The 26,684-nt window shown below is 43.0% G+C and overlaps 1 protein-coding gene across 1 annotated transcript; it reads right to left on the reverse strand.

The window, feature by feature from the left end:
- Positions 1 to 119: 119 nt before the first annotated feature.
- On the reverse strand, positions 120 to 21,602 carry LOC134060532 (ankyrin repeat domain-containing protein 31-like). The gene is made up of 20 exons (XM_062517262.1): positions 21,560 to 21,602; positions 20,699 to 20,727; positions 20,533 to 20,579; positions 19,432 to 19,753; positions 18,529 to 18,638; positions 15,544 to 15,735; positions 15,084 to 15,226; positions 14,470 to 14,575; positions 13,906 to 13,943; positions 9,502 to 11,608; positions 9,211 to 9,366; positions 8,521 to 8,663; positions 7,830 to 7,989; positions 5,847 to 5,956; positions 4,970 to 5,081; positions 3,014 to 3,110; positions 1,718 to 2,702; positions 1,251 to 1,391; positions 519 to 639; positions 120 to 341 (listed from the first exon to the last, which is right to left on the reverse strand). The coding sequence occupies exons 1-20, from the start codon at positions 21,593 to 21,595 to the stop codon at positions 202 to 204; spliced, it is 5,295 nt and encodes a 1,764-aa protein (XP_062373246.1). The 5' UTR covers positions 21,596 to 21,602; the 3' UTR covers positions 120 to 201.
- Positions 21,603 to 26,684: the final 5,082 nt, after the last annotated feature.

Raw genomic sequence — 26,684 nt, forward strand, 5'->3', positions numbered from 1 at the left:
AAAAAAGTACTTCAATTATCAAACAATATGCGTACATGTTCGTTTTGAAACAAGAATAACAAATTCATATTTTTGGAAAATGTTTTTATTATATTAATTTTCATCAATCTTGTCCGTACAACTGAAAATGTTTCAATTTAAATACAAATGAATACTAATGTAAAACATTAAATGCTCGAACATCTGACCAGAGATGTTGCCTCAAATTAGGCCCCAGTCCTCAAACTTTGTGATAACCTCCCAGTACTGATCAATGATGTGTGTAGGTGCAAACTCATCATTGGATATCAGCTGGATGGATTTGATCTCCATGTAGTTCCCACTGATCTTTTTCTTGATTTCTGTGTCAAAAAAGAGAGAGAGAGAGAAAACAGCAGTCATCTTCAACCAACCAGTGTTGTTTAACCAGTTTATTTTAACTCGATGCCAGAGATAATGTTTATCTATGTCACTGCCAAGAATCATCGACAAATATCTCGTCAGAGACGGACTGTTTAAGTCATAAATCACTGATGGACCTTTTGGCTGTGATGCAAGAGGCAGAGGGTCTGGTTCATTGACATTCAGACTTGCAGCCTGGGCTCTCCTGATATCATCAACATTCACATAAGCACTGAGGGACCTGGACCTGAAAGTTATCTGTACACGCACACACACACACACACACACACGCACACGCGCGCGCGCGCACACACACACACACACACACACACACACACACGCACACGCACACACCCAATTTACAGACAGTGACAAAATCAATATTAGTCTCCTTGTTATATATCCTGGTTTAACTATTACATTTCTTGGCATGCATCTTGCAACTGGCTCTGATGTGATCATTTCGGAAAGACCGGGGTGGCTATGGTCTACTGTAGCTGTTCGCATGGCTCTGCAGTGCGCCTCTAAATAATTCATTTCCAAAAGCTCTCCTTTGCACTGTCTGCATAGACTCGCACTGACAGCATCACTTGGACTTGGGAGAACTGCGACATAAAAGCACACTCTAGTGTTATCCGCAATACCCTTTTGACTTCCACACGCCATTTTTAGCTGCGCGTTCAACTGTGACATTTTTACCAGAGAGGGTTAAATGAAGGCAAGCGGAGGATCACGGATCTTTGCTTTTACTGCACGCCTTCTGATTGGCTAAATGAAGAATTAACAGTACACCATCTCCAATATGCCTATGAATAATCTGACGAAAAAAGTATTTCGACGGTATACTGTAGGTGGACAGGACAAATAACCTTTTCCCATGCATATGTTGAAGACACAGGAATGTTGTTTCCTAGAATGGAGTCAACCCACTGCTCGGGGGTGACAAAGTCTTTGCCATTTCCGTCTCGGATGAAGCCACCCGGGAGAAGGGATGCTTGGTGGCAGGAGCCCTGAAAATGACATAACACATACAGTAGCACACGTTCTTCAAATATGACTGCAGGCTAAAAGTCACAAAGGATCAGGGCCTACAGGTTTATTTACATTTCTGGAATTCATTTAGAAAAGTGACACCTTCATGTAGTCTATCTTCATTAAATGTGAAAGTGACATATTTAAAGCCTTTTTTTGTTGTACTTTTTGTACCTGCACTTTTAATCTCTCAGGGGCAGGGCAGGGCAGGGCAGGGCAGTGCAGTGGACTTTTCCATGATATTCTAATTCTAATTCTAATATTCTAATACCTGAAAAAAAAATCTTACTGGCTTTACTTGTACCTTCAGTTTGAACTCCAGTGCATTCTGTGCCGGTGTAAGGATTCCTTGTCTCATGAGGCTAGCAAGCTGGTTGGTCTGCTTTGCACTGCCCTCATTTCCCTTTGAAGCACTGCTACCCTGTGCTTCAGATGCCCCGTCTTGCTGAATCTCCTCAGAGCCACGGCTGGTGGTGTAATCCGAGGTCAAACACATGCCCTTGGCACCTCCAGCAGCATCTTCAGGGCCGGTGCTGGATTTCAAACAGCACGTCTTGGTTTTCGACGTTAGCGATTTTCTCCCAGGGCCACTACTGACACTTCCGGTTTTGGGCATCGGGGTCGCGTGGTGCGACGTGGTGCCCACGCTGCCCTGTGCCAGGGTCAGAGGGTTCTCAGGCAGCTCCAGGTCAGCCAGGCTCGCTTGAGAGCTGTCTGTGGAATGGGGCGGTGTCGAACACCTGCGCTTTGGATCGGGCTGTTTGCTAAGCGCCGCAGCGGGGACACTCATTGTGGAGAGGTCAACAAAGGCAAAGCGCTGCCCTCCGTGGTCGATCACAACAATGTGCGACGAGCCCTGTGAGAGATCAGAGGGTAGCGATACAGTGTAGACTGGAGCTCTTATGCTGTCTGATGACAAGCCTGAAAGATTGGTCCCAGACAAGAGTTTGGTGGTCTGGTATGCGAGGCTGCCTCCTCCTTTCGGCTGTATCTTTCTGTCTGTGGGTGCCGGCCCAGAGGAAGTGGAAACACTGTTACTTATCGTGGGATCCTTTGTGACGGCATGGTTGTTCACGCGGCCGGTTGGAAAGACAATGGGGTTTCTCTTTTTGGGGGCGGCAGGGTTTGGAACTTTCTGATTCTGAAGTCCGGATCTACCTTTTGGAGTGTGGTACTTGAGTTTTAGCTCGCTCTGCTTCTGTAGAAGACCCAAGAGGCGTTTTTGACGGGAGGCCAGAGACGTGAGGCTCTCTCTCAAAGTGCCCTGTTCAAATGAGTCAGGAGCCATCCTGGTATGAGACAAAAAAAGTACACAGCATGCAACATTTATGGCAGTTTACTCACGCTCTCACAACAGAGAGAAAACAGGCACTTCACGCAGATGAACGTCAAGAATAATAGTCCTGGGTGTGTGTGTGTGTGCGTGTGGGGGGGGCGGAGGGGGGGGGGGGTCGGGGGGGACAAATTGCTTCCAAATGTCTTAACTCCTCCAAGACCACGATTTTCTAGAGTGGTTGTGAACATTTTGCATGCTCATATGTTCTGTGCTACACTGTTCTTCGGTTTTACTGAATAATTCAACGGAGGCCACACCCTATACCTGTACTTGTTTGTGAGGTCATCTTTAGCCGACTGTTGCTTAATAAGCACTTCGTTCAGCTTGGTCTGCATCTGTGACCATTCCTCCATGAATTTGTCTGGGAAAAAATATATATAAATACATTTTTTATTATTTAACTGATATGAAAATGTGATTTATAATTAACACATACTGTAAGGGTTTGTGTCTTTGTGAATGTTTGTGCTGTCAACGGGCTGCCACACCTCCTTTGACTCACACCATCAACTGGTATCATGTTTCAAATAATTAAATGTTATCTGGTGTGGTGCTGCCTGGATGCATGGCTAACGAACCTTACCATAAAAAATCCAACCAACAAATATAAACATCATAGCCAGAAAACATCAACACAGATAGACCTCCTTTATGAACTTTTGGTATGCTTGCATGATAGGTACAGTATGAGGACAGACTTATTTAGGCAGGTAGGCATGTTACAATAGACCGGGTTTGAGCTCAAGTTCAAGTTCAAGTTACTTTATTTGTACCCAGAGGTAGATTTTGTCCTCATACACATACACATATGGGGAAAACAAAGAGGTACATGTCATGTCATTCAAAATAAAAAATGGCAAACAAAAAAAAGAAAAAGTTCTTACAGGTCCGAATAATTATTAGATATTGATGTGAACCAGAACTAATAGTAAAAAGAAAAACAAAAGAAAATGAATCAGTAAAGAAATGTTTCGGTTGCAAAATCCTAAATACAGGTTAAAATATATATAAAAAACAATAAATACATAAATAAAAGCAACAATAAATAAAAACCTGTGCAAAGTAAAGCTATGACTTATTCCTCTGTCTAATGGCTGCAGGGACAAAACTGTTTCTGTGTCTTTCTGCTCAGCAGTTAGGGATTGCAAATCTACGCCTAGAGAGGAGAAGTGGGTTTGCTTATTGTTGGCAATAAAAGGGAACTGTTACTTAAAATGGAAAGTTATGCGCTGTAACTGTTTTGTGTACAAGGTTTCCACGTTGAGCTGTCTCTCACCAATCAGCCAAGTGTAAAGAACATAATGTAAAGAACATATTATGATATTATGTTCTTTACACTTGAAAAGTTAGTCATATGTATTCATTAGAGGGATGTGGGAAATGCGAAAGTTTTGGGCGAACTGAAGAGTGAAGAAGCCCAAGTAGTGACGAATGACTCATTCTGTTGAATGCATTAAACTGTAGGTACCAGAGGACATTTGTTTTGCATTTATGTGTTCCACCTTTAGTAGAAACTAAAGGGAGCATGAAATCACTTTGCAAACCTTCCATATTTGTCCATTAAATCTCTATTTACACTGTACACTGACTCTGTTGATTAAGTAGAGACAGTGTTGGAGAGAAACAGCTTTTCTCTGCCTATGAATTCTGTAATTCTGCAAACAGTCAACAGATCAACTGCTGACCTGCCTGTTAATGAAAACTGGATTCTTACTTCTGCAATCAGAGCCTGGGCGGCCACTGATAAACTCAACTGCCCAGGAACTTGTTGGTTGGTTTATGATGGAGTGTATTGTGTGTGTGTGTGCGTGAGCGACCTACATACTCATCCTGACTATATATAACTGCAAATTACTAAATCAGCACCAGTCAGAGGCTCCATTCATTGCTTTGAACTTTTATGGCGTAATCACATCACCAAAAGTATTGTTTTTACCAAAAATATTTGGCTAAAATGTAAAATGTACAAATTACAAAATACTATTTTATATTTTAACTACGTATTTTAAATACATGCATCATAAATACTACTCTGTCTGGGAGATCACATAACGTTATTTTGGTAATGGTGAGATCCAATGGCGAGGTTCAAAAACGTATTAATACAATTGTATGATATGGTACAGATTTCAAGTTATGACCCTGAAACATCTTGAAAGACATTATTACAACATGGTTTGGGTAAGAGAATGTGTTGATACGGATGTGCCTGCAATTCACCTTTGTCTTCTGAATGAGCTAACTGCCAGGTTGACAAGTCCTTCTGCTTTCTGTCAACCTCATCTAGTATGACCATGATGGAGTCTGGGTGGGCTGCCTTGTTGAAACAGACCTAAAGAATGCAACACCATCACATGGGGTTTGGTTTTAGGACATTAGAGAAATGACATTAAACCATAAAGACTCCAAACGTCCAATGCCTATTCAATGGAGACACTTGTATTTCTGCCATATTTGGTTACTTGTAAAGCACTTTACACTGCACACGCACACGCACACGCACACACACACACACACACACACAAACACACACACACACAGACACAGACACAGACACAGACACAGACACAGACACACACACAATCAAAGGTCAGGTTCAAAGGTTCCCCTGACTTTCCCTGGCAAAAAAACCTGAATTTCCATGACTTATTATATACTGTAATGAATGGTGCAAAATACCGAACAATAATTTCAGAGCAGCCATGTACTGTAGCATTGAAGCATCTTTTACTTTTTTAGACCTAAAATGATAATTGAATAAACAAAGTCTGGCTGCTCAAGCAAGCAGTGAAGCTAATAACCAGATATACACCAATTCTGTGTGAAAGCATTTGTATTAATGTATTTTTGCAGTAAAGTGAAGTACATTTAAAACTGCTTCAACAAAAGTTCCCTGATATTTCATGACATTGCCCCAAAATATGATACAGTTCCCTGACTTTCCATGCCTGGAATAGACTTTCCAAAATTCCATGATATTCCAGAAATTCCATGACCCGTGGGAACCCTGAGAGGTGCTACATGAGTAGTTGTTGTTGTCGATGTTATCATGGTTGTACTTGTAATGATCTCTACGGGAGCCATATACTGCACTCACGTTGCTTTTCACGGTGGTGATTCTGCTGGGCTCCTGGTCCTTTGGGTCTCTCTCTGGTTTGCGCTGAGGTGTTACGGGAGAGTGGCTTGGTTTCATCTGGTATGTGCACTCTGTCTCGGAGACATGGAAAATCAAATTTACCGGAACGCTGGAAATAAACCCTCTCAGTAGTGTGTGTGTGTGTGTGTGTGTGTGTGTGTGTGTGTGTGTGTGTGTGTTTGTGGGGGGCAGCATCCCACTTAAGCCACTTCATTTTGATGCTTACATTCTAAGCCTACACCTCCCCACTATCCATATCCCTAAAACCATAGATACATTGTTTCGGTGCTATTTTCAGGCAAAACATTACAATGCCCGAGACAAGAGCTTAAAACTGAAGGTAGTAAAATTACACTGAAAATAGCCTAGGGCTCTGGTTAAAAGAAGAACCTGCCAACATTCAATTAGCTAATTTTCAAGATAGAAAGACAGAGGATAGAAAGAAATGCCTACAGTACCATAAAGACCAAAACCTGGGTCTATTTTGTCTGTGTGATGGTATACTATGATTACTACTCTTATAATGTTACTGCTACTACTGTACACTGCACATAGCTGTGCATGTTGTTCATACATTGTTCATACTGTTCTGCTCTTGAAAGGCTACTGCTAACACATTGCACATATCCATATTTAATTTATATTACTGTAAACCATTAGCCTGGCTAGCATCTACCACTTCTCAATGACACGATTGTCTGGCAACCAAACGTTCTTTTTCTATTTGAAAAAAAAAAAAAAAAAGCCCAGATCCGTTCATTGGGGTGTGTATGTCACACTGCACTTTTCTGCTTTTTTTACACTTTTGGTTAAACACAAACTGCATTTCATTGTCTCTGTACTTGTACTCTGCACAATGACAATAAAGTTAAATCTAATCTAATCTTATTTAATCTAAGAGGGTGGCTTTTACTTTTTCCTTGGCTATTGTAGTAAATGTCCAAAAAGGCCTACAGTATGCACTGCTGAGCAGCAGAAGCCATTGTGAAACAGACACTACACTACGCATGTACTGTGTGAAGGTTGGTACATACGGTATATGTTACAAAACACATGAATGAGTCTAACTCCAAGTCGTGGAAATGTGTCTTAATAGTATTATAGTATAGTATAGTATTATAGCCCAAAAATAATATACACAGAGGGCGCAGGACAGAGATGTTCTCTCTGGTCATCTGGGCACCACAAGTGTTTGCGGTCAGAGAAACGTTTGTCTGTCCATCAGCTATTTTTTCCATGACTCAGGTTTCTACTAACCAGCAGTCTGTTAGTCTGCTATTTATTTTTCCTCTCAATTTCTCAGGTTTTAGACAGTTAGTAAATGGGGCTGTGACCAAAACTCCACAGTTACTGTATATTTGGCTTTTCAAAAGTGCTGATTGGTTTTAGAGTAAGCTAGACTGGTTGGTGTGAGTTTTTTCCACCACACTATTATGCATTCAAACAAATTGTTTTACCAAAATAGAAAACAAAAACAGGATACATATACAAGGTATACCAATTCATTATGATGAACAATGTAAGCTCTTACTCAAGGAAACAGGGTGGGAATTATACCAAGGCCATGCGGCCATGGCCGCCGTTGCCCTACACTTTGGCCTTGATGCCCCGTGAAAAAAAACCCATCGTGCGGCCACAGTGGCCTTTGTGCCCCTGACTTAGAGTTGCCAACCATATCAGTATAATACGAAATCGTCCCGTATTTGACACATAAAAGTCTTGTTCCGTATTGAACTGATACGGAACGCTCTTTGCTCTTTGAGTGAAATTAGGTCCGGTGCTTCACCTGATAATTTGCCCACCCCGCCCATGGGCTACCATTCCTTTTTTTAGCGACCCCCACAAAGATCAGATCATAATTTGAACCCTGTGGTCAGCTAAATGAATTAAAAAGCAGCTTCTGATTCTCTCTTCCCTCTCACAGTAAAAACAAACAGTAGTCACCATTGGCAGGCTGACGTGGGCGCACAGGCTGTACCAGAGGTCCCTTGAACGTTGAGAGCATCTCTTTGATGTCTTGAACCCACGCCAAGTCCAAGGCGCTCTTTCCCTGGGCATTTCTATCTTTAGGGTTGGCTCCATTCTGTAGAAGAAGCTTGACCACCTGTTCAATAATGACAATGCAATGGTTATTGCTTTATATCGCTGTAATCATCAACCCCAATAATTTTGGATGTTTAATTAGTAAGAACTTTGGACCTGTAATGCAAAGACGGACTTCAGCAACTACAAAATAGCCTCATAAGATTCTGCAGCCTGACTACTATTTTGCTATTTTACCATCTACAATAAATTACGTTGTTAATGATCCTGATCCACTCATCAAGTGTTATTTGAATGCAACACAACACAACATTCACTGGGCTACTCAATCAATCCAACAATCCGACGCTATCTAGTGGGAAAACTTCCTTATAGTCCTATCTAGTGAGATCTTTATGTGTCTGACAAGCCAGTTGGGGCACAAAGAGTCCACACTTCATCATCACACTCCATTAAAACAAACAAGGACACTCCTACCGTGCGTCTGTTTTCACAGAGGCTTTAGGGATCAATTCATCTGCTGACAGCCTGGGTTGGGGAACGGCTGGGGAAAAAAGGTCATGGGTGTGGCGGTAACTACAGTATACTGTACCTCAGACCAGCCAGACACCACGGCATCATGCAAAGCAGTGAGTCCCTCGGGTCCGCGGCTAGTGACGTCGGCGCCGGCGCACAGCAACTCCTCCACCACGGCGGAGAAGCCTCCGGCGCTGGCCTCGTGCAGGGCCGTCCACCCTGCCCACAGGAGAGCGGGCCGATTAAACCAAAACGGCTCACGAGTCCGCCAATGACACGCGGGCGCACTATGCAGCGTGTCAACTATTTGAGCCTCATACAATAATGTAAAACAGGAAGGGTGTCGCGCCAGTCTGCACTGAGGATGGTCTGAATAGGACCGAAAACGTTTTGCACGCACTTTTCTTTTTGGGTAGCACTTTTTTAATGCAATAAAAAACGACTTTTTGCATCGGCTATAGTGGTGTGCGAGTTCCGTTCCTCCTGACTGCTGAATAGCCTCATACAATAGCAATAACGTGCCACTCTCAGAAGACGTTCGCACGTGACTGGACCAGTTTACAATACACGGATTAAGGTAAATCCTCGACTAAAAAGCTCAATGGAGATTTTCATGTTCTCTTTTAGTCACAAAGGCCAAATGTTCAAATGATGAAACCAGCCCATTGACGGGTTAATGTTTGTGCAATTAAGCTGGAAGATGACGATTCAAGTCAAGTCAAGTGACAGATGCTGGCCTGACACTGCAGCGCTGCAACACACTAACCTGCATAGTCTGCGATGTTTACATCTATACCCGCCTCAATCAGAGCTTTGACTGAGGCCAGGTCCCCTCTCTTGGATGCTCGGTGCAGCTGAGTCTCTCCCAATCCATTTCTCTTATGAATAGTTCTCAGGTTTACCTTGACATTTTCCACAGGGCCTAGCGTTGACACACATGTTGAAAGAGAGAGATAAATGAGAATATTGAAACACCATGAAACCATCTGTCGTGATACAGAGCGTGAACATGACAAAAGCCCGGGTCAACATCCGAGCTCGAGCGAGAAACAAGTACCTTTATCCACTGGTGAGTCACACTGGGTCCCAAATGTTTTGCCCAGCTGCCATGGTTTCCAACTGCCCTGTGACTTTGTTGACACATTCCGCCTCTTCTTTTGTTTTGGTATCTTAGCCTTGTGTTTCGGCATACCCTGGCTGGTAACAGAGGTGTTAGTGGTGGTAGCATTGCTCCCAGTGACGATACCACCGAACGTCTCTGATTCGCTGCCATTAGGAAGCAGATTTTCATTCCCGTTTCCGATGTCATCATTCTGACTACAAGGCCTTAGACAGAGGCTGGGGTTTGCTGGCTCAGTCTCGGTAATAACATCACGCCTCGACTTGTTGGCCTGGGTGTACTCAGACTCAGATATCATGGTGCAGTCAGAATCACTGGAGCAGCTGAGTTCATCTGCTTTGGTTTCGGTTTGGACCTGACTGGTGATTGTGACACCGTTTGCCAGATCTTCCCTCGTGCTGGTAGCGGCGGGCACCAGGGCACGGAGGGTACTGGCTCCCTCGCACTGCACATCACACAAATTCCTGCGAGGGGTGTTTTCACTGACTACTCCCTGACTACTCGCAGATTTCACAATTTCGAGTTCAAACCGATTGAGCATGGTTGCGTCGGAGTCCACAGACAGATAGCTGCTCGTTGGTGTACCAGGGCCATTCCTGCTGCTGCTGCTGCACGGTTCAAAAAAGACACTCTCATCGGTCTTACCCTTTTCTGTTGCACCAAAAAAACACGTTGCGACAGACTGATTCAACTGGCTTGTCTGCGTGTGACATTTAACGTCACGCTTCGCTGACCGTGAGGGAGAAATCCAAGTACTTGTTTGGCTGTTGAAAGCGTGAGTTGTGTCTCTTTGTGTCTCAGAGCCGTCAGACAGACAGTGTGTGTGAGGCCTGTGTGAGTTTTGCGATGCCTCCCCTGTGTGGGTTTCATCCAGGTGCGGCTGGCCGGCGTGTGATATCTGAAGGCTAGGTGTAATTTCTGAGGGCGCGCCGCGCGCCTCAGGCCTGGCATTCCGGGGCGTTCCAGGCCGTTCCTCGGGACGCCATGCCACTGTCTGAATTTCTTCATTCTGCTCGCATTTTCGGATCGCTCCTGTCAGCAGGGACGGAGAGTCGCTGTCACGTGAATCAGGTGACTCGGTCACGGATGACCCAATAAGCCCCACTGATTTAGCGTGGTCAACAGGCTCAAATTCTTCCCTTGCACAGGAAGCACTTTGCTTTGCTGTGTCTGTGTGACACACAAGTAAAGATACACTGCACTCCTCTGTGTCGTCCAAAATGCACACATCTGTAACAGCATCTTTGAAACCGAAGTAGTTGGTTCTGCTTTCCACAGTTTTTTTCATATCCACACCCTCTGAGAATTGGGTACTAATGTCACAGCCTTCAAGCATTGTGTAGTCTGTGGCCGTTAGGATGTTGACTTCCTCGTCACTTGTAGGATTCACTTGACAGAAAGTGTTTCCTGCAAACTTCCCCCATGCTTCCCCTGAGACTTCCGGAGTCCTGAGTGACTCATATTTCACTTTGTCTCCAACTCCAACACACTCATTTCCTACCGAATTCAGGCACATTTCGGCATGAGATCCTGTGCAAAGGTCAGAGGTCATCTCCATGGCAACTTCCCTGAGTTGCTCGTCCTCCCTGATGGGTCTAGGGGGCTGCATCACGTTCGTGTTAGTTAAAATTTCATCATCGCCCTGGCCTGCCTCTGCCTCAACCAGGCTGTTGTGTGTAGGCCTGCAAGGCTTCACGTTGAGGTCCACACCACATTCAATGTTTCTCCCTCCTCTTTCATCATTTAACGGCAACTCTGTTTTTCCATTGGTTGGCGAGGAGTCGCCAGAGCTTTCGATAACATTTCCTGACTCGCTCATATCTGAGCGGATGGTGCCGCGCTGGGGACGGTTCAAAGGGCTGCTCTGTTTCCTGCTGTCAGTGATTTTTATCTTTTTTTCAGCAGGCGTGCCACAGACCGAGAGTGCCGTCTGGTCATCTTGGCAATCGCTGCTGCTGCACGAGTCCTCAGCGGTGCCTGGGAATGTAGCTGTCTCTTTCTTCTCCGCATCTGAGGTCTCGGTAGGGCAGCGGCCAGGGGATTTCTGGGTGGAACACAAAATCAAAAGAAAACAAAACAAAAGGGAGAAAAAAAACAAAAACAAAGCAACTTAAAATGTGCACCTCTTCAGTGAACACCACTTAAATTCTACTCTTTTTTTTTAAATTCAAATAAAAACTTTAGTTTTTATTTGAATTTTCCCATTTTACAGTAATACAGTAATACACAGTTTTTCCAGAGAAAAAACAAACAAACAAACAAAAACAACAACAACAAAAAACACAACACTTCCATTAACAGCTAACAGGTCCTTCCGTTCAGTTACAATGCAGCAGTTTTTCTCCCCCTGTTTAGTTGTCATTAGTTGTGGTATCAGGGGGGGCTAATCTCAATGATGAACAAAGTGCAAAGTCACTCAGTGAACACAGTGTCTCGTGCACAAACTAAAGCTATCATCTGGCATGTGGGAGCATTGAGCTGATCAACCAATGTTTGAGCCTAGGATCTCACTCGTCGTATAAAATTCACGAAAAGATTGTGCCTTGTCACTCAATTGCTCGCTTAGACTTTTAAGTCTTTGCACTTTGCCTGCCTCTTGAATTTGGACATTGAATGTAGAGGACGCAAAAGGCTTTACTACGGTTTGCATGTATAAAAAAACATGAATGTGTAATATGATCTACTTTCAGTGCACACTGAGGATTACTTCTTTTAAATGAACAACTTTACTCACATTGTCAATTCAATACGTTTGCCTCAATCAATAAAGTTTGGGGATTTTCTACTGACTGCAAAAATATTAGGAGGTCAACATCCAAATGAATGAATTTAGCACACGCATTCTGATTTACCAAGTCCTGAGGCAGTTGATTGACTGCATCTACAGTATATTGAATGTTTGAAAGTAAGGTGCTACAGTAATTTCCCGCATATAAGCTGCATTGTGTATAAGCCGCAGGACAGTGTTTTATGCTTGACAGAAGTTGACAGAAACGAAACCATATTAACACCATATTAACTGGCCCCCTATATTAACCTCATAGCTGAGGAAATTTAGCAAAATCAATGTATAAGCCGCGGATAATAGTCAGGAAATTACAGTAACTGGCCAAGCTCTCTGCTCAGCATACATGGTTGCTGTTATTTTTGCAAGGAGACATCTGTATAATGAAAGACAATGCTGATAAGGGAGATTTCTGTTCCTGTTAATATTTTTGAATTGCTGCAAGTAACATAATTCAGACATGTGACTCTGTTGGAGCGGTTGGATGATCTAATGGCTGATTTGGAGCCAGTGTTGAGAAGGGGTCATGCAATACATGACATCGAATCCCTCGAACGTCTACATTTCCTTACTGCAGCTGTACTGCAGCTGTGTCTCCTGCATGGGGTCTGTCACCCAAAGCAGGTTTTCAGGTGTGCTATCCTAATTCCTTAATGCTTATGCAGGATGGGCATGGCACGCAGACTACACAAGGTTTCCACATACTCGGTACAAACTGAATGAACGAAAGCACGGCTTATATTACAACTGCATGGTTCTCTAAAAGTAATAGGCACATTTGATTATACTAGTTTGTAGCCAAATGAAACTAAAACTGTCACAGCATTCTCCACTCAGCTGTAATAATTCTTGACCTTTAATTCTGCTGTCAGATGGTTAAAACAAGCAAAAATACTGCTGCCGCTGTTATGTTTGTACTCTTTATTTGTAATCTTAGTAAACCAGGGCCTAAGATTGCTAGCCTGACTCTCGCCAGACCCTTGTAGTTTCGCCATGCTCCACCAGAGGCGTTTCGCTGAGCTCCACACAAGGGTCTGGACGCGAGGGCAATCCAAACCCCTGGGCCAGTGCTCAAAAAATAAGCAACCAATCAGGAGCGCCGAAGCGAGTGTTTGATTCAAATAACAATGGCGGCACGCAGCGAGGAGTCTTGTGCTGACATTGATTCTGCTATTTCAACCGTTTTGTCGAATCTATCGAGTATTCATTCTTTAAAAGATTAACAGAGAATAGTTTTGAAGACATTTATTGGTGGCAAGGATGTTTTTACTCTTCTTCCGACCGGGTTTGGCAAGAGCTTGAAGAAGCCTAGCACGTCATTCAAGATAACAGGCAAGTGGTTTATCGAATCACATGCGAGGATGTTTTACAAGGACCCGCCTTCAGAAATACATCTCCTATCGAGAAGTCCCAGATCCTTGTGTGAAGCAGACAGCGAACTACAGGATCTGGCGAAAGTCAGGTTATAAGATTGCTACTAATATACTAACATAAGCAGGGAAGTAGGTTGTGAAGTAGGTTGCATTCTCCAGCTCACTTCATCTACCGGAACTTACCACATCTCCTTGCGGGCAGATTTTCATATCAGGATGGCCTGGAGATTGAAATACAAATAGCTTACATACCAGAGATTCAGAGGTAAATGTACTGCACCTGTGAAAAGTAACCAGTGCAGCAAGACAGAACAAAAGCACAAATAACCGCACTACAACACAACATGATACGCTGAAGAGCTGACAGAATCCTTACAGTACATACTGAATTCGTGGCATGTTCATGCTTTATCAGTTAGTTGACAGAGAGAAAGCGACTACTTGAGGAAGTACAACAGGATGAAACACTGAATCTTTTGTTTCTCAGAGGTATTACAAGAGCAAACATTTATGGGGCTATTCAAAGCACAAGTTGTGTGTGTTTGTGTTTCAGAGCCACCAGAGAGACCTCTGAGGTGTGTGGTTTTGCTATGCTTTCCGTTTGTGGGTTTGATTGGGTGTGTCAGGCCAGTGTGTGATATCTGAAGGCTGGGTGTCATTTCTGAGGGCTCACAGCGGGCCTCAGGCCTAAGCCCCTCAACAGTTTAATTTCCTCAACAGGTGCCACAGTGTGGAAAACATTCTCACCTAACAGTTTTGCAATAGGAGCTGTTGTCACCAGGTCTATAGGTGTTATGCCCCTTGCATCTTTCAGCTTTGGGTCAGCACCATGCTTTAGCAGAAGATCAACCATCTGAGAAATGGGTGCAAAAATGTACATTTACGAGTGCTTACTTTTTACTGACAGTTATCTGCAACTGAAATTATTTTCAAACAACTATGACAGAAAGATATTAGGGTTGCAACTAATGATCATTTTCATAGACTGTTAATCTGTCAATGTTGACCAGGGTTTCCCAAGTTCCAAGATGACACTGTCAAATTTTATTTGAGGGAGCCATTTTATTTAGGAAGCTGGAAGGAGAACCATTTATTTCATTGATTACCAAAATAGCTGCCAATGAATAGCTGCAACCCTAAAAGATATAACTGGGAAATGTTTAAAAACGTATACTAGTTTTGTTTTCATCATTTATAGAGCACATTTTAATTAGTAGTATCTTCGCCTTCCCCTCAGATCTACTGCATTGGTGCCGTGGTGTAATAAAATAGGTACCTATGACCCTGAATGATTTTCATATATATATACTGTATATATATATATATATATATATATATATATATATATATAAAAAAGTCACCTCATATGCTCCAAGCTGTACCGCATCATGTAGTGGAGTGACATCATTGTGGGCTGGGATGTTAACCATGGCTCCTCCTCTAAGTAAGAGGCGCACTATGGACACTTGTTTTGTGAGCACAGCCTCATGGAGAGGAGTCCAGCCTGAAACACAGTGAGTCCAACAGCGGTCATGCTGCCCAAGGCCCGAAGCAGCGTCTCTGGAGTCATGGCTCTTTCCAATACATCACTAATTAATCCAGAAGCCAAGCCATGCGTATCAGAATTCAAAAGCATGCGTCAGCCTAGAAATACTTTTTTTGCTCAAACCCGTGGACTTTGATTCAGTGAGAGCCAACAAAGAAACATCTAGAAATGTTAATGTACCTCACAGAAACTCCTAAAAATCTTTTCCCAACTGCGTCACTGAGGAAGACTCTGACACCCATATGGCAACAGGAAAAGGGCTGGACCCCTCTTACCTGCATAATCTTGGATGTTGATGGAGGTCCCCAACCTCATGATGTCTCGGACTTCTTTCTCATGTTGCCTCATCACTGCTAAATGTAATTTTGTCTCTTCGAAACGGTTCCTCTTGATCTGACTGACGGCCAACATCTTTTTCTCCTTAGATTCCAGTTTAGTCTTGCTCTCACTTTGGCTGCTTCGTGCTCCTACAGAAGCGGACAAACAAACGATTGAATGTGGCACTTTGGGATTACTTTAGGAAGGCTGTCAGATACAGACTGAAATCAGCAACAAAAAGTCATTTGTGTCATTTATTATATCAATAATATAATTTCATCAATGTTATTTGTCTTCAAACAACAACAACAACAAAACTGAATATTTGACCATAATTATTAGAAGATGACTAAGATATACACTTTATTATGTTATTATAAAAATTTTACTTGCACTTATCTATTATATGATATAATAAATATATTTTTTGGTGGGTGGGGGTGGGGGCAAAGCCTTGTCATTTTAAAAAAATCAAGAATTACTGGCCTCTGGTGGAATAACTCATTATTGAGCAATATTAATTTGTGGCAGGCAGCTTTCACATGTTAAGATAAGACATCAAGCATTGAGTCTTTGTTGGTTAAGTTATTTTTTGTGATACATACAGCATCTATTACTTAAGTTTAGAAACTCATGCGACTCTTTAAAGAAGTGAAATCTCTGTTGGATTCAGCACCAGACCACACAAGTGAAAGTGCTGAAGTCATTGGGAGTATACGCCACTGAATCGCTGAAATATTTGAGAAACACCCAGCGCCATCATTTTCAGAGGCCCCAATGACGCGTTGCAGGTGCTGGCACCTCTCCGTTGGCCTCCACCCTTCCTGTCAACTGTAGAGTAGCAACATCCTCAAGGACGAGGATGAAGGGGGAAGAAAAAGTATGACGCCTGTTGCCTGTATGCCTCTTGAGGTGTCCACGACTGCCCTAAATTCTATTCTTTACTGTTCTGTATTCTGTGTTTACACAAACCTGGCCGATAAAGCTGATTCTGACGCACCCACACCAGACACACAGCACATTGATCTGAATATCACTCAAGTACCAAACGCACATTAAAAAAAAATGATGCACTGATATTTACATGTAGATACACTGAAAAATGATGATGCTCACATTGAAAACATTGACCATGTTTGATCATTAGACACCATGTATACATTTGGCATGTAATGTTGGCATGTAATGTATACAGTATTTGTCTGGCATGTACCATAATTTCTCAACTATTAGCTACAGCTTATACATTTCTTCTATGAAGTTAATACGCGAGGGCAGTTAACATGGTATACTGTACAATGCGGCTAATACACAGGAAATCACTGTATACAGTATTCGTATGGCATGTATACGGTATACGCTTGGCATGTACAGTATATGCTTGAACAAAGTGGAATTTCCATGATACTCCCACTCTTAACCCTCTTTATTTACTTAACAGCATACTTTTGAGTGGAGCTCTTAACCTCTTTGTTGTCACTGTAAGATGCTGTCATGTTCATGCCCTATTTGAATTAGACAGCCAAAACAACACCTCACATTTTACGCTGAACAATGAACAATTTGCAACCTAACACGCATTTGTCACGGGACAATGTCCTGCTTGTGCACGCACGTCTAGCTTTTCTTTACTTAAGAAGATTTATAGAAAAGGAGAGTGACACTGTGCTGTATGGGGACTTGTTCTGCTGAGTAAAGGACCCCAGGCAGTTGTATGCCACTACGGACATTTCTGAGACCACTGCCCAGGCTAGGCTATAAACAGAGCACTGTTTCCTCTGCCTATATGTTACACTCAGAATTCATCCCATCTGCCCACTCCTACACGACAATACACTGCTACTCAACGCAGGACACACGGCAAGAGAACATACTGTTACCAAGCACCAAGACGTCTGGATAGGCTGCCATTCTTGTTGACACAGTGGCATGGAATTCCACATTTGCATGACTATGCACAATCATGAGCAGATGTCAGCCAACAAAGCTATGCTATGCTCTGCTCTGCTCTAACACTATTATTTTTTTCTTTGTAAAAAAATACCATATTTCATGGTAGATTGTTGTGATCATGCTACTACTTAATTAAACATAAATTCTGAACAAAAAAACATAAATTACTTGGCCTCAATCCAAGTATTTGTCAGTGAACATCCAAGTCTGTGATCACTCACTCACAGGTCAAGCAAAATAGCGCCCTCTCCTGGCATTCCAGTTAAGTTTTTTTCCTCCACTCTGGTTGGTGCTTCAGTCCCAGAGGTGGACATTCCTGGTTCCAGAGAGTAAAAGCCCTGCCATATATGATTTCTACCTGTGCACTTAACACAGGTGATATCACTAATTATCTGATCTACCCGACAGCTAATTAGGATGGGCTGGTTTACTAAATGGTTGGATCAAATACTTGGCAGGACTTTTACTTTCTGAACCCGGGATGTCTGCCTCTGTATTCTACCATACCACTGTCTAATTTCTCTCTAGCTCCCTTTTCTTACTTGTAATTATGACGTCAAAACAAATGTCTAAAGGACATGCTTATCTTTACTCCTTTGAGGCTAATCACATCATGCTTTAGTCAACACATATAGGCCTCTGCATTAGTTTGCATTGATATTTCTCCAGTAGATAGATAGATAGATAGTTATCTAACTGCAACCTCTGGTTGCAGTTAGATAAATGAGGCATCCTCAATGATGCTGAGCTTTGAGCGATTTCCAGGGCACGAGCTGGAGGACTAAGGACCGAGGAGAGAGGCTGTATGCGAACAGAGCTTTGAGATGAACCCATGGGTGTCCTAAGTTGTCTGGTCACAACTAAGGTATCAGATGTAATGCCTTTATTAAATGTCAAATATCCCCACGCTGTTTGAACAATTTTGTTTGCACTTGTGCTACACAGGAGAGATGAACTATGAATTATTAATACATATTGTGTGTACTTGCCTGTGAACCTGGTGTGGCGTTGTGCTGTGGCGGGGGTCTGCTGGCTTTCAGACCGATGACAGACTGAGGCTTGGAAGGCCTCTCCCACAGACATTCCATCTACCCATGTCCTAGGAAAGTATAAAGTACCAACTGAATTACACTGAATTATTGAGACTGCTGAACTATTGTCATACAGTAAACATACTCTGATGCACCATATATTCACTGAAAGATGCTGTATGCACTAATGGACAACTATAAACTATAACTATTTATTATATGGCTCTCTAGAATGTTGAGGGAGCTCCCATTCACTTTGAATGGGCCTCTCAACGTTCTACCGGTCCGTTATATCTGCATATTGACCGCTCCGAAGGTATAATGACCGCTGCCAATAGCAACGGGTTCACTCCGCTAGTTGTTGCGGAAGCCACGAAACGGTAGCCAAGTTATTGCTAAAGACACATTGAGATAAGTTGATTTTCTCGTTTTGGCAAGTAGCCATATAATAAGCGCGATAATGTATAGAACGCCGGTCATTATCTGAAAATAATTCCCTTCAGTACGAAGCAAAACCCCTCCGCTGCGCGTCGGGGTTCTGTCCGTCCTGTCGGGAATTATTTTCCGATAATCTATACATTATCCCTTACATAACTATAAACCTGTTATACTGGCAGCTCTCTTGGCCTGGGCTTTCAGTATGAAGTACGTATGAGAGACTGAGGCTTGAAAGGCCTCTCTCACAGATATTCCATCAACCCATGTCCTAGGAAAGTATAAAGTACCAACTGAATTACATCAGTTTTGAGACTATTGAACTATTGTCATACAGTAAACATACTGTGGTGTACCATATATTCACTGAAAGATGCTGTATGGTGTAATGAACAACCCAGAACTTTCCTAGTTCTAACTACGAACCTGTTATATTGACTGCTCTTTTGGCCAGGGGGGGTGTTGGCCTCTGGCGCCACACGGTGGTTGACTTCAGTGTTGGCAGCCGCTCTCTTCCTCAAAGAGCGTCTTGTTGTGGATGGATTTGACTGGCTGGAGCCAGACGCTGGAGGAGAGAGCCCTGCGCACTGTGCTGCCTGTCTTGGTGTGGTGGGAGACTCGTCAGACTGGCGCGTCCCTGGAGAGGCCTGTCTGGAGGTCGTCTGGCTCTCTACGGCCCTGGTTCTCTCTGAGGCTCGTCTTTTCATGACAGGCTGCTGACACTTCAGCGCTTGTCCGCTGTCTCCATCTTGCCAAAACATTCAGAGTTCACAACGAAAGCTTTGTTCAAACACTGGGCAGTACAACAAGGTCACTTGCTGTCTTGCTTTTCCCTGTGCTAATACGTTAAGTCAATGCATAAAACTGTACTATTCTCAACTACCAAAATTATGTGATTTTATATGGAAATTGACACTTACCTCAAATGCATCAAGTTCAACAACAGCAGTCTTACCGTAATTAGGTCACACACATTAGTTTTTTTTTCAGTACTGCAACAATAGCTTTTATCACACTCTACATACTATATTAAATTAGTTCATTTAGCTAGTTTGAAAAGGCTTAGTCTAATAAATGTAATTAATTCGGCTGGCAGGCCAAAACACACCATGGGGCAAACAGTGTAATGTTAAAAACTGTCAGTAGGTGGCAGTCACTTCCAAAGTATTTCTGTTTGAGATGTCACTGTCATTCTATTCCGCACAAACCTGTTTTGATTAAATCTGTTCAGCACTGTTGACAGATGACATTTAAAAGAATCTCACTTTTTCTGAGTGAACTTTCAACTACACAAATCTTTTCAAAGCCCAACATGGTCAATTGCATTTTGTGGCAATTGGATTTGGCAAAACAGATGTTTTGACCTTAAGGGAAACATGAAATGTGATAGAGGACTTTGTGCTTTGGAACAAACCAAGGTTCTTAAAGGTTTCAGAAGGAGAAATATTTGACCTTGACTACTGAATGATATGCTCATGTTTTCTTGTTCTTTAATCAGGTATTGCAGTAATCACTGGTTCAGCTTACCCATATCATCCTTCAGTTTATCCTTCCAAAGTGAGGTCTCTGCAGACCTAGCTCGCAGACAGAAAAAAAATGAAGCCATTTTATAATATTACATACAAACTGTATCTCAAATACTATCAATCTAATATTACATTGTTAATACTGTGTAATTGGACTTATACAGTACCTGTGGAAAACTGAAGCCATCTGGTTGACCTTGGGTAACAAATCAAACACAATACATTAATATGCCTCCATAGAGGTTTGTAAACTACTCAGTTTTACCCAATAGAACACACTCTTTTTCAAGGCCAAGCAAAGTTCAAGGTGAAGTTAGCGCAACAGCTGACTGGTTTCATCAGGTCCCAGGTCCCCACAGGTGTGTAAACCAAGCACCTACTGTAGATTATGAATGCAGACTGCATGGTGCTTGATTAACACACCTGTGGAAAGGGACCTGATGAAACACGTGAATATCCAGAGATTAATTTTGCTGCGACAGAATATTAGTGATTGTCATTCAAAATTCTTAACATTTCTAAATTATATACCATCTTAACTGAATTAGGGATAATGGACGACACGGCATTTGGCTCACAGAAATAAATGCATCTTCGAGGTGGTAAAACCAGTCTAGGCTGTGGGTAAAACGTCCCTGAACCGCCAACTTTAATAACATTTTACAGAAACTATACAGATTGACATGGGTTTCAGATTGACAGAATTGAAGTTCTCGAGAACCTGGCCTGAGACACAAGGTGTTTGATAGATTAAGAAGTAAAATGGTGATAATCTGAATGGGAATTTATAGAAATCTGCTATAGATTGAGGGGTGAGTTCCTTCTTGGTGAGACATTTACATTACAGGTGTTCCTTCTTTAGCAGACGCTTTTTAGAGACTTGGCACTTGTGTGTCTATAGTAAGTGTATGCTTTAAGTAGGATAGACCAACAGCATTTTCAGTATTAATAATAAAGACCGAGAATTGAATACCGTTTTCATGACTGGAAAAAAAGTGTAGGTGCCAAAAGCAGTAACCTCGACTTACTGCAGGTGGAGCACCAGGGATTTTCATTTTCAACATGTGGGAATTCAAGAGTCCAATCAGGGGAGAAGGTTCTGGTGGACAAACGGCGAAAATATCCCCAGAGAATTAAGAAAACACATCAATAAAGACTTTAACATTACTTCGGAAAACATTTACTCGAAAAAAAAAAACCCAGTCAGGTTTTGCATAGCATCCTACCGTTAAACATGAAGCTGACACAGGAGTTAAGAAGGGGTGAGTTTTGACCTAGCATTAACCTGCAAATGGGAAATACTGGTAAGTTAATGAGCAAAGTGACAACAGCTGCTGCACACTTAAACTTTATGTGGATGCCTAATGTCAACGATTAGGTGCTCAAATGTTCTTTTTAAAAGTGACAAAACCTGTGTCTTTTCACCCATTTGTTCAATTTGGTACATAGCGGTAATGTAGCTAGCATTAGCTTACAAGCAATAGGTAACCTAAGAAATTAGCTAAAGGGTCAACTGTATTAGCATGAATGTTAACATTTGAAACGAATATTATTACCGCTGCGATAAATACAAATTTGTAATTTATTCTTTACAGTGTCAGTACAATAAAGGCAAACTCTGTCGTTATTAATTTTCTGTCAATACAAATATTTTGCGCTAGCCTACCACCTTCAACCTAACTGAAGTTAACTTTATCCCTGTCACAACTGTTACCTCTTCTGGTAAATATTATCGCCCGTTTCCTCATTTTCGGAATCGCTTATGTGATCAGATTCACTCATTCCTGCGTTTCTCTTTCCTTTTTTGAGAGAGAAAAGTATGTCTTCAATGAGGTCAGGTCACTGAAGTAATAGTGAGCTACTGTAAGCCCGCCAAAATGAGCATGTTTGTCACTGCACCTCAAATAAACTTCGCGTCATAAAAATACCATTCGAAACACTGTATCTTTTCACTGTTTGGAGAACATCTTTTCCAACCATCTCTGTTCCTAGTCCAAGGCAAAGCCATCGATTTGGTCCAAGGTACTCAGTTATTATGTGAGGAAGGCCGGACTTTTAATACAAGGAATTATAGTGCACTCAGGCATGGGAGAGAGCACACTATGTTGGTTTCACATAGCCAACTGAGGAGATCATAAACTGGTATGGACAATATTTCCTTGTCCATCATCAATCAATGAATCAATCAATCAATCAATCAATCAATCTTTCATCAACGTCTACATTTTTAAAAACTCAGTAAGCTTCAGCTCTACTGGTAGGCCTACTCTTATCACTGACTTACCACATTACTGAGTGCCTGCCCTTGACCCCTACATCTAGCCATGACCTGACACTAGAAAGCGCCGCTTACAAGGCTGGGTGAACCCTATCTGATCTGCCGGCAATTTGCATTTCGCCCTGCAGCTCAGGCTGGAAATCTGCACATCTATCTCTCCTGCCTCCTGTCCACATCTTCTGGGTCCAACCACAAACTAGCTTATCCAAAATGTGCACCTGGATTGTTGGTCTGATTGGTTGAAGAACTATCCAAAAGCGTACAGTCATGCATTGATTATGCCTCTTGTGCAGTAGAGATAAAGTGCAGACTCCCCAGACTAATGATTTCAATTTTCAATTTAATGTCGCTTATAGAGCGCCAATACATTACACATGTCTCAAGGCGCTTTACAGAGTGTTAGACATTCAAAGAGAGCCCATGAGTAACAGGGGCAAGGAAAAACTCCCTAGAATTGGAGATACATATAGGAAGAAACCTCAGACAGACCCACGACTCAAGGGCCCAACCCATCTGCCTTGGGTCAGTTACAGTACAGTCATTTGTAGTTTGAAAGTTACAATGAGAATGAACGTTCAAATAGTCCAGTGTAGGGAATAAATTGTCCATTAGTAATCCATTAGTTATTTCGGAAGGTGATGGGTCGCTGAGATCCGAGGGCCAAAGATTCGGGCAGGGAACCACAGCAGGCGATGGTAGGGCAGTCATAGGGATGTGACTTCAGGTGTGATGAGGGACAGGCACAGAGATGGTTGATGGCTGGTAATGGTTTACCTCACAGCTGAGGTATAGGGGAAAGGGAAGAGAAATAGAGTGTGTTAGTATTACTGTAAGTCATATTAAGTATTAATAAGTATATCAATGGTGATATAAATGGTTATACTATAGAGGGTTTACAAAACGCTTTTACACACCTCTTTTGTGGGGACAGGTGCGTAGGAATAGGTTACCCAGTTAAACCCGAAGAGGCATCCCGCACATCGTCCACCACGCATGCAAACATCCACCCATCCACCACGCATGCAAACATCCACCCATCCACCACGCACGCAACATCCACCCACCCACAATGCCCCCCCCAATGCCTCCCCCCCAGGCGAACCCACACACCACCCCCGAACCGCGCGTCGGAGCAGCATGGCTGAGCATGGCCAGCCAGAGTCCGCCCACAGGCGGCGCCACCCATCCGCAGACAACCCCCCACCACCATCCGCGAGCAGAGAGAACGGGGCCCGCGCCAGCCCCACCCCAACCACAACACCGCGCGAACACACACCACGGCCCGACCAGGACACACAATCTGATCCGCCCCGCCGCCCAGGCCCCCTGGTAGCAGCGCCCCCAGAGCAAAAGTCCAGAATGCTTCATGTCTTTGGACGTGTCATCCTGTCATCCTGTTGACAGGGTCGGGAGGCGTAGGGAGGCGATGTAGTGTAATTAAAATCGTTAAAATCATTGGACATTGGTGTATTGTAATTAAAATCGTTAAAACCATTGGACTTTCACTCTAGAAACACCACCCCAAGAAGGCCCGGGCCGCAAGCCCAATACAATGCCGCAACATAGCCCTCCCCTCCGCCATCCACTCCCAGCAATCCCACCTCCCCCGTCCCCCCCATCCCACAAAATGCACAGCCGTGCACATCTGATCAGACCGCATGCCCCAGCCAGACCGCCAATATACGTCCACGCAGAGCCACTGCCGAATGGAGCCGACACGAACCCCACCCCCCCCCATCTACAGACGGCGACGGGAGGCCCCCCGCGGACGAGCAACGCCACCCGCGAACGGACCCCGACCGGCCCAGAGCACCCAGCCACACCACCCGGGCGCGCAGCCCAGACATGATGCGCAAGCCCACCCGGGGAAGGCCCATGACCGAAACGGCGCAATTGGACAAAAGCCCGCATGCGCAGTGAATGAACAAATGCCCGCACGCGCAACAGACAGCACGCGGGACCCTCCCCCCCAAGCTACACTATAGAGGACAGGACAGGGAGGGAAGGAAAGAGGGAGAGTTGAGAGAGACAGAGGGAGAGGGGAGAAGAGGAGTTGTACGGCATGCCACATAAGAAGTCCATGACAGCGCAATGCTAAAGCAGCATAACTAAGGCATGGTGGAGGGTGGTCAGCACCAGCTCAGGTGTGGTCAGTAGCCACCATGGGATGCATGACTGGGGCACCAGTCACACAAGCCCACAGCAGAGGTGGTCCGTTCCAGTAAGACCCTGAGGTGGTTGAAGTTCCACACTGCACCATACCTAACTATAGGAAGCACTAAAGAGATATGTTTTAAGTCTAGACTTAAAAATAGGGAGGGTGTCTGCTAATCGAATTGAGGGAGGAAGATTATTCCAGAGGAGGGGTGCGCGGTAACAAAAGGCTCTGCCTCCTACTGTAGTTTTTGAAATTCTTGGAATTACAAGAAGTCCAGTATTTTGTGATCGTAAGGGTCTAGGTGGATTATATGGGACTAGAAGATCTTTAATATATTCGGGTGCTCTGCCATTTATGGCTTTGTATGTGAGAAGTAGAATTTTGAAGTCAATGCGACTTTTAACAGGTAACCAATGTAGAGATGCTAGGATGGGGGAAATATGTTCATATTTTTTGGTCCTAGTGAGTGTGCGAGCAGCTGCGTTTTGTATAAGCTGTAGGCTTTTTAGACAGGTATTATTGTAGCCGGCGTATAGCGCATTACAATAGTCTAGCCTGGAAGTGACAAAAGCGTGGATTAATTTTTCAGCGTCTGGTAAGGATAAGGACTTCCTTATCTTTGAAATGTTCCTTAAATGGAAAAATGAGGTTTTTGTGATCTGCTTTATGTGACTATTGAGTAGAAGTTCTTGGTCAATTGTAACTTAAAAGATTGAGCATAGTATTGTGATAGTCAGACTACTGCTTGCCAGAATATGAAAGGGACTTTAAACAAGTTCTTAGCCTATGTAATATTCTGTAAACTTTAGCCATAGCCGTATTCAAAACTTGAACCATATGCTATAAACTATATGATAATACTTAATGAGCCTCTCACAATAAAGTAGCCCACAAGAATATCACCAGAATGCAGGCCTTACCCTGGTATGGTAAGGTGTTCACATTTTTGTTACTCAGCCAATGTTCCTGGGTCTGATGGATACACCACATTATTAGGTTTTTAAATCAATACAGCCATAGCAATTGATGTAAAACATCATTTATGGTTCATATTTGCCATTTACCCCTGTGAAAGTGCATTTATGATAATATTAATTATTTTGTTCAATTCAATCATAAACAAGGTATTGTAAGGGTGGGGAAAAGATTTTTTTATTATTACTTGATGCGTATTTCTTAGAACTTAATCAGAACAGGTGCAAGTGCTTGGATTGTAGCAATGTGTTGGAATAGCAGGTGCAGAAAGACAACATTCCTGCAAGCAAACACACACATACAGACACACACAGACACACACACACACACACACACACACACACACACACACACACACACACACACACACACACTCAGAAGGCCCAGTTAGGAGGAGGACACAATTAAGGTACATACTGTAGCACCTAAAGTTATTACACTCGGGTCCAAGTAGACCTGAACATCACATTATATAATAGTAATGTGTAGGGGGGGTGTACCATGCAAAGTCATTGAAATCAAGTTATTGTTATGTTCTTCACAGAAAATGAGCCAAGGCTAATGTGTCTGAGTTTGCAGAAGCAATAGTTTTTTTTTTCTTTTATATTTATAAATATTATTTTTCTAGCAAACATCGAAAACGGATCCTACAGACCCAAACACCTTGCAAGGGTTAAATGGAGTCAAAACTCAGGGAGATACAGTATGACCTTGCACAAAAGAGTAATATAGTCTATGCCAC

The sequence above is a fragment of the Sardina pilchardus genome, chromosome 16 (assembly GCF_963854185.1).
Source record: "Sardina pilchardus chromosome 16, fSarPil1.1, whole genome shotgun sequence".
Classification (NCBI taxonomy): Eukaryota; Metazoa; Chordata; class Actinopteri; order Clupeiformes; family Clupeidae; genus Sardina; species Sardina pilchardus.

Coding starts and splice junctions, on each gene's coding strand:
- LOC134060532 (XM_062517262.1), bottom strand. CDS start 21,595: ATGTTGAAAATGAAAATCCCTGGTGCTCCACCTGCA. Junction 18,639..19,431: donor AAGAGCAGTCAATATAACAG/GTTCGTAGTTAG, acceptor ATACTTTCCTAG/GACATGGGTAGATGGAATGT. Junction 5,957..7,829: donor CCCACGTCAGCCTGCCAATG/GTGACTACTGTT, acceptor TCTCCGAGACAG/AGTGCACATACCAGATGAAA.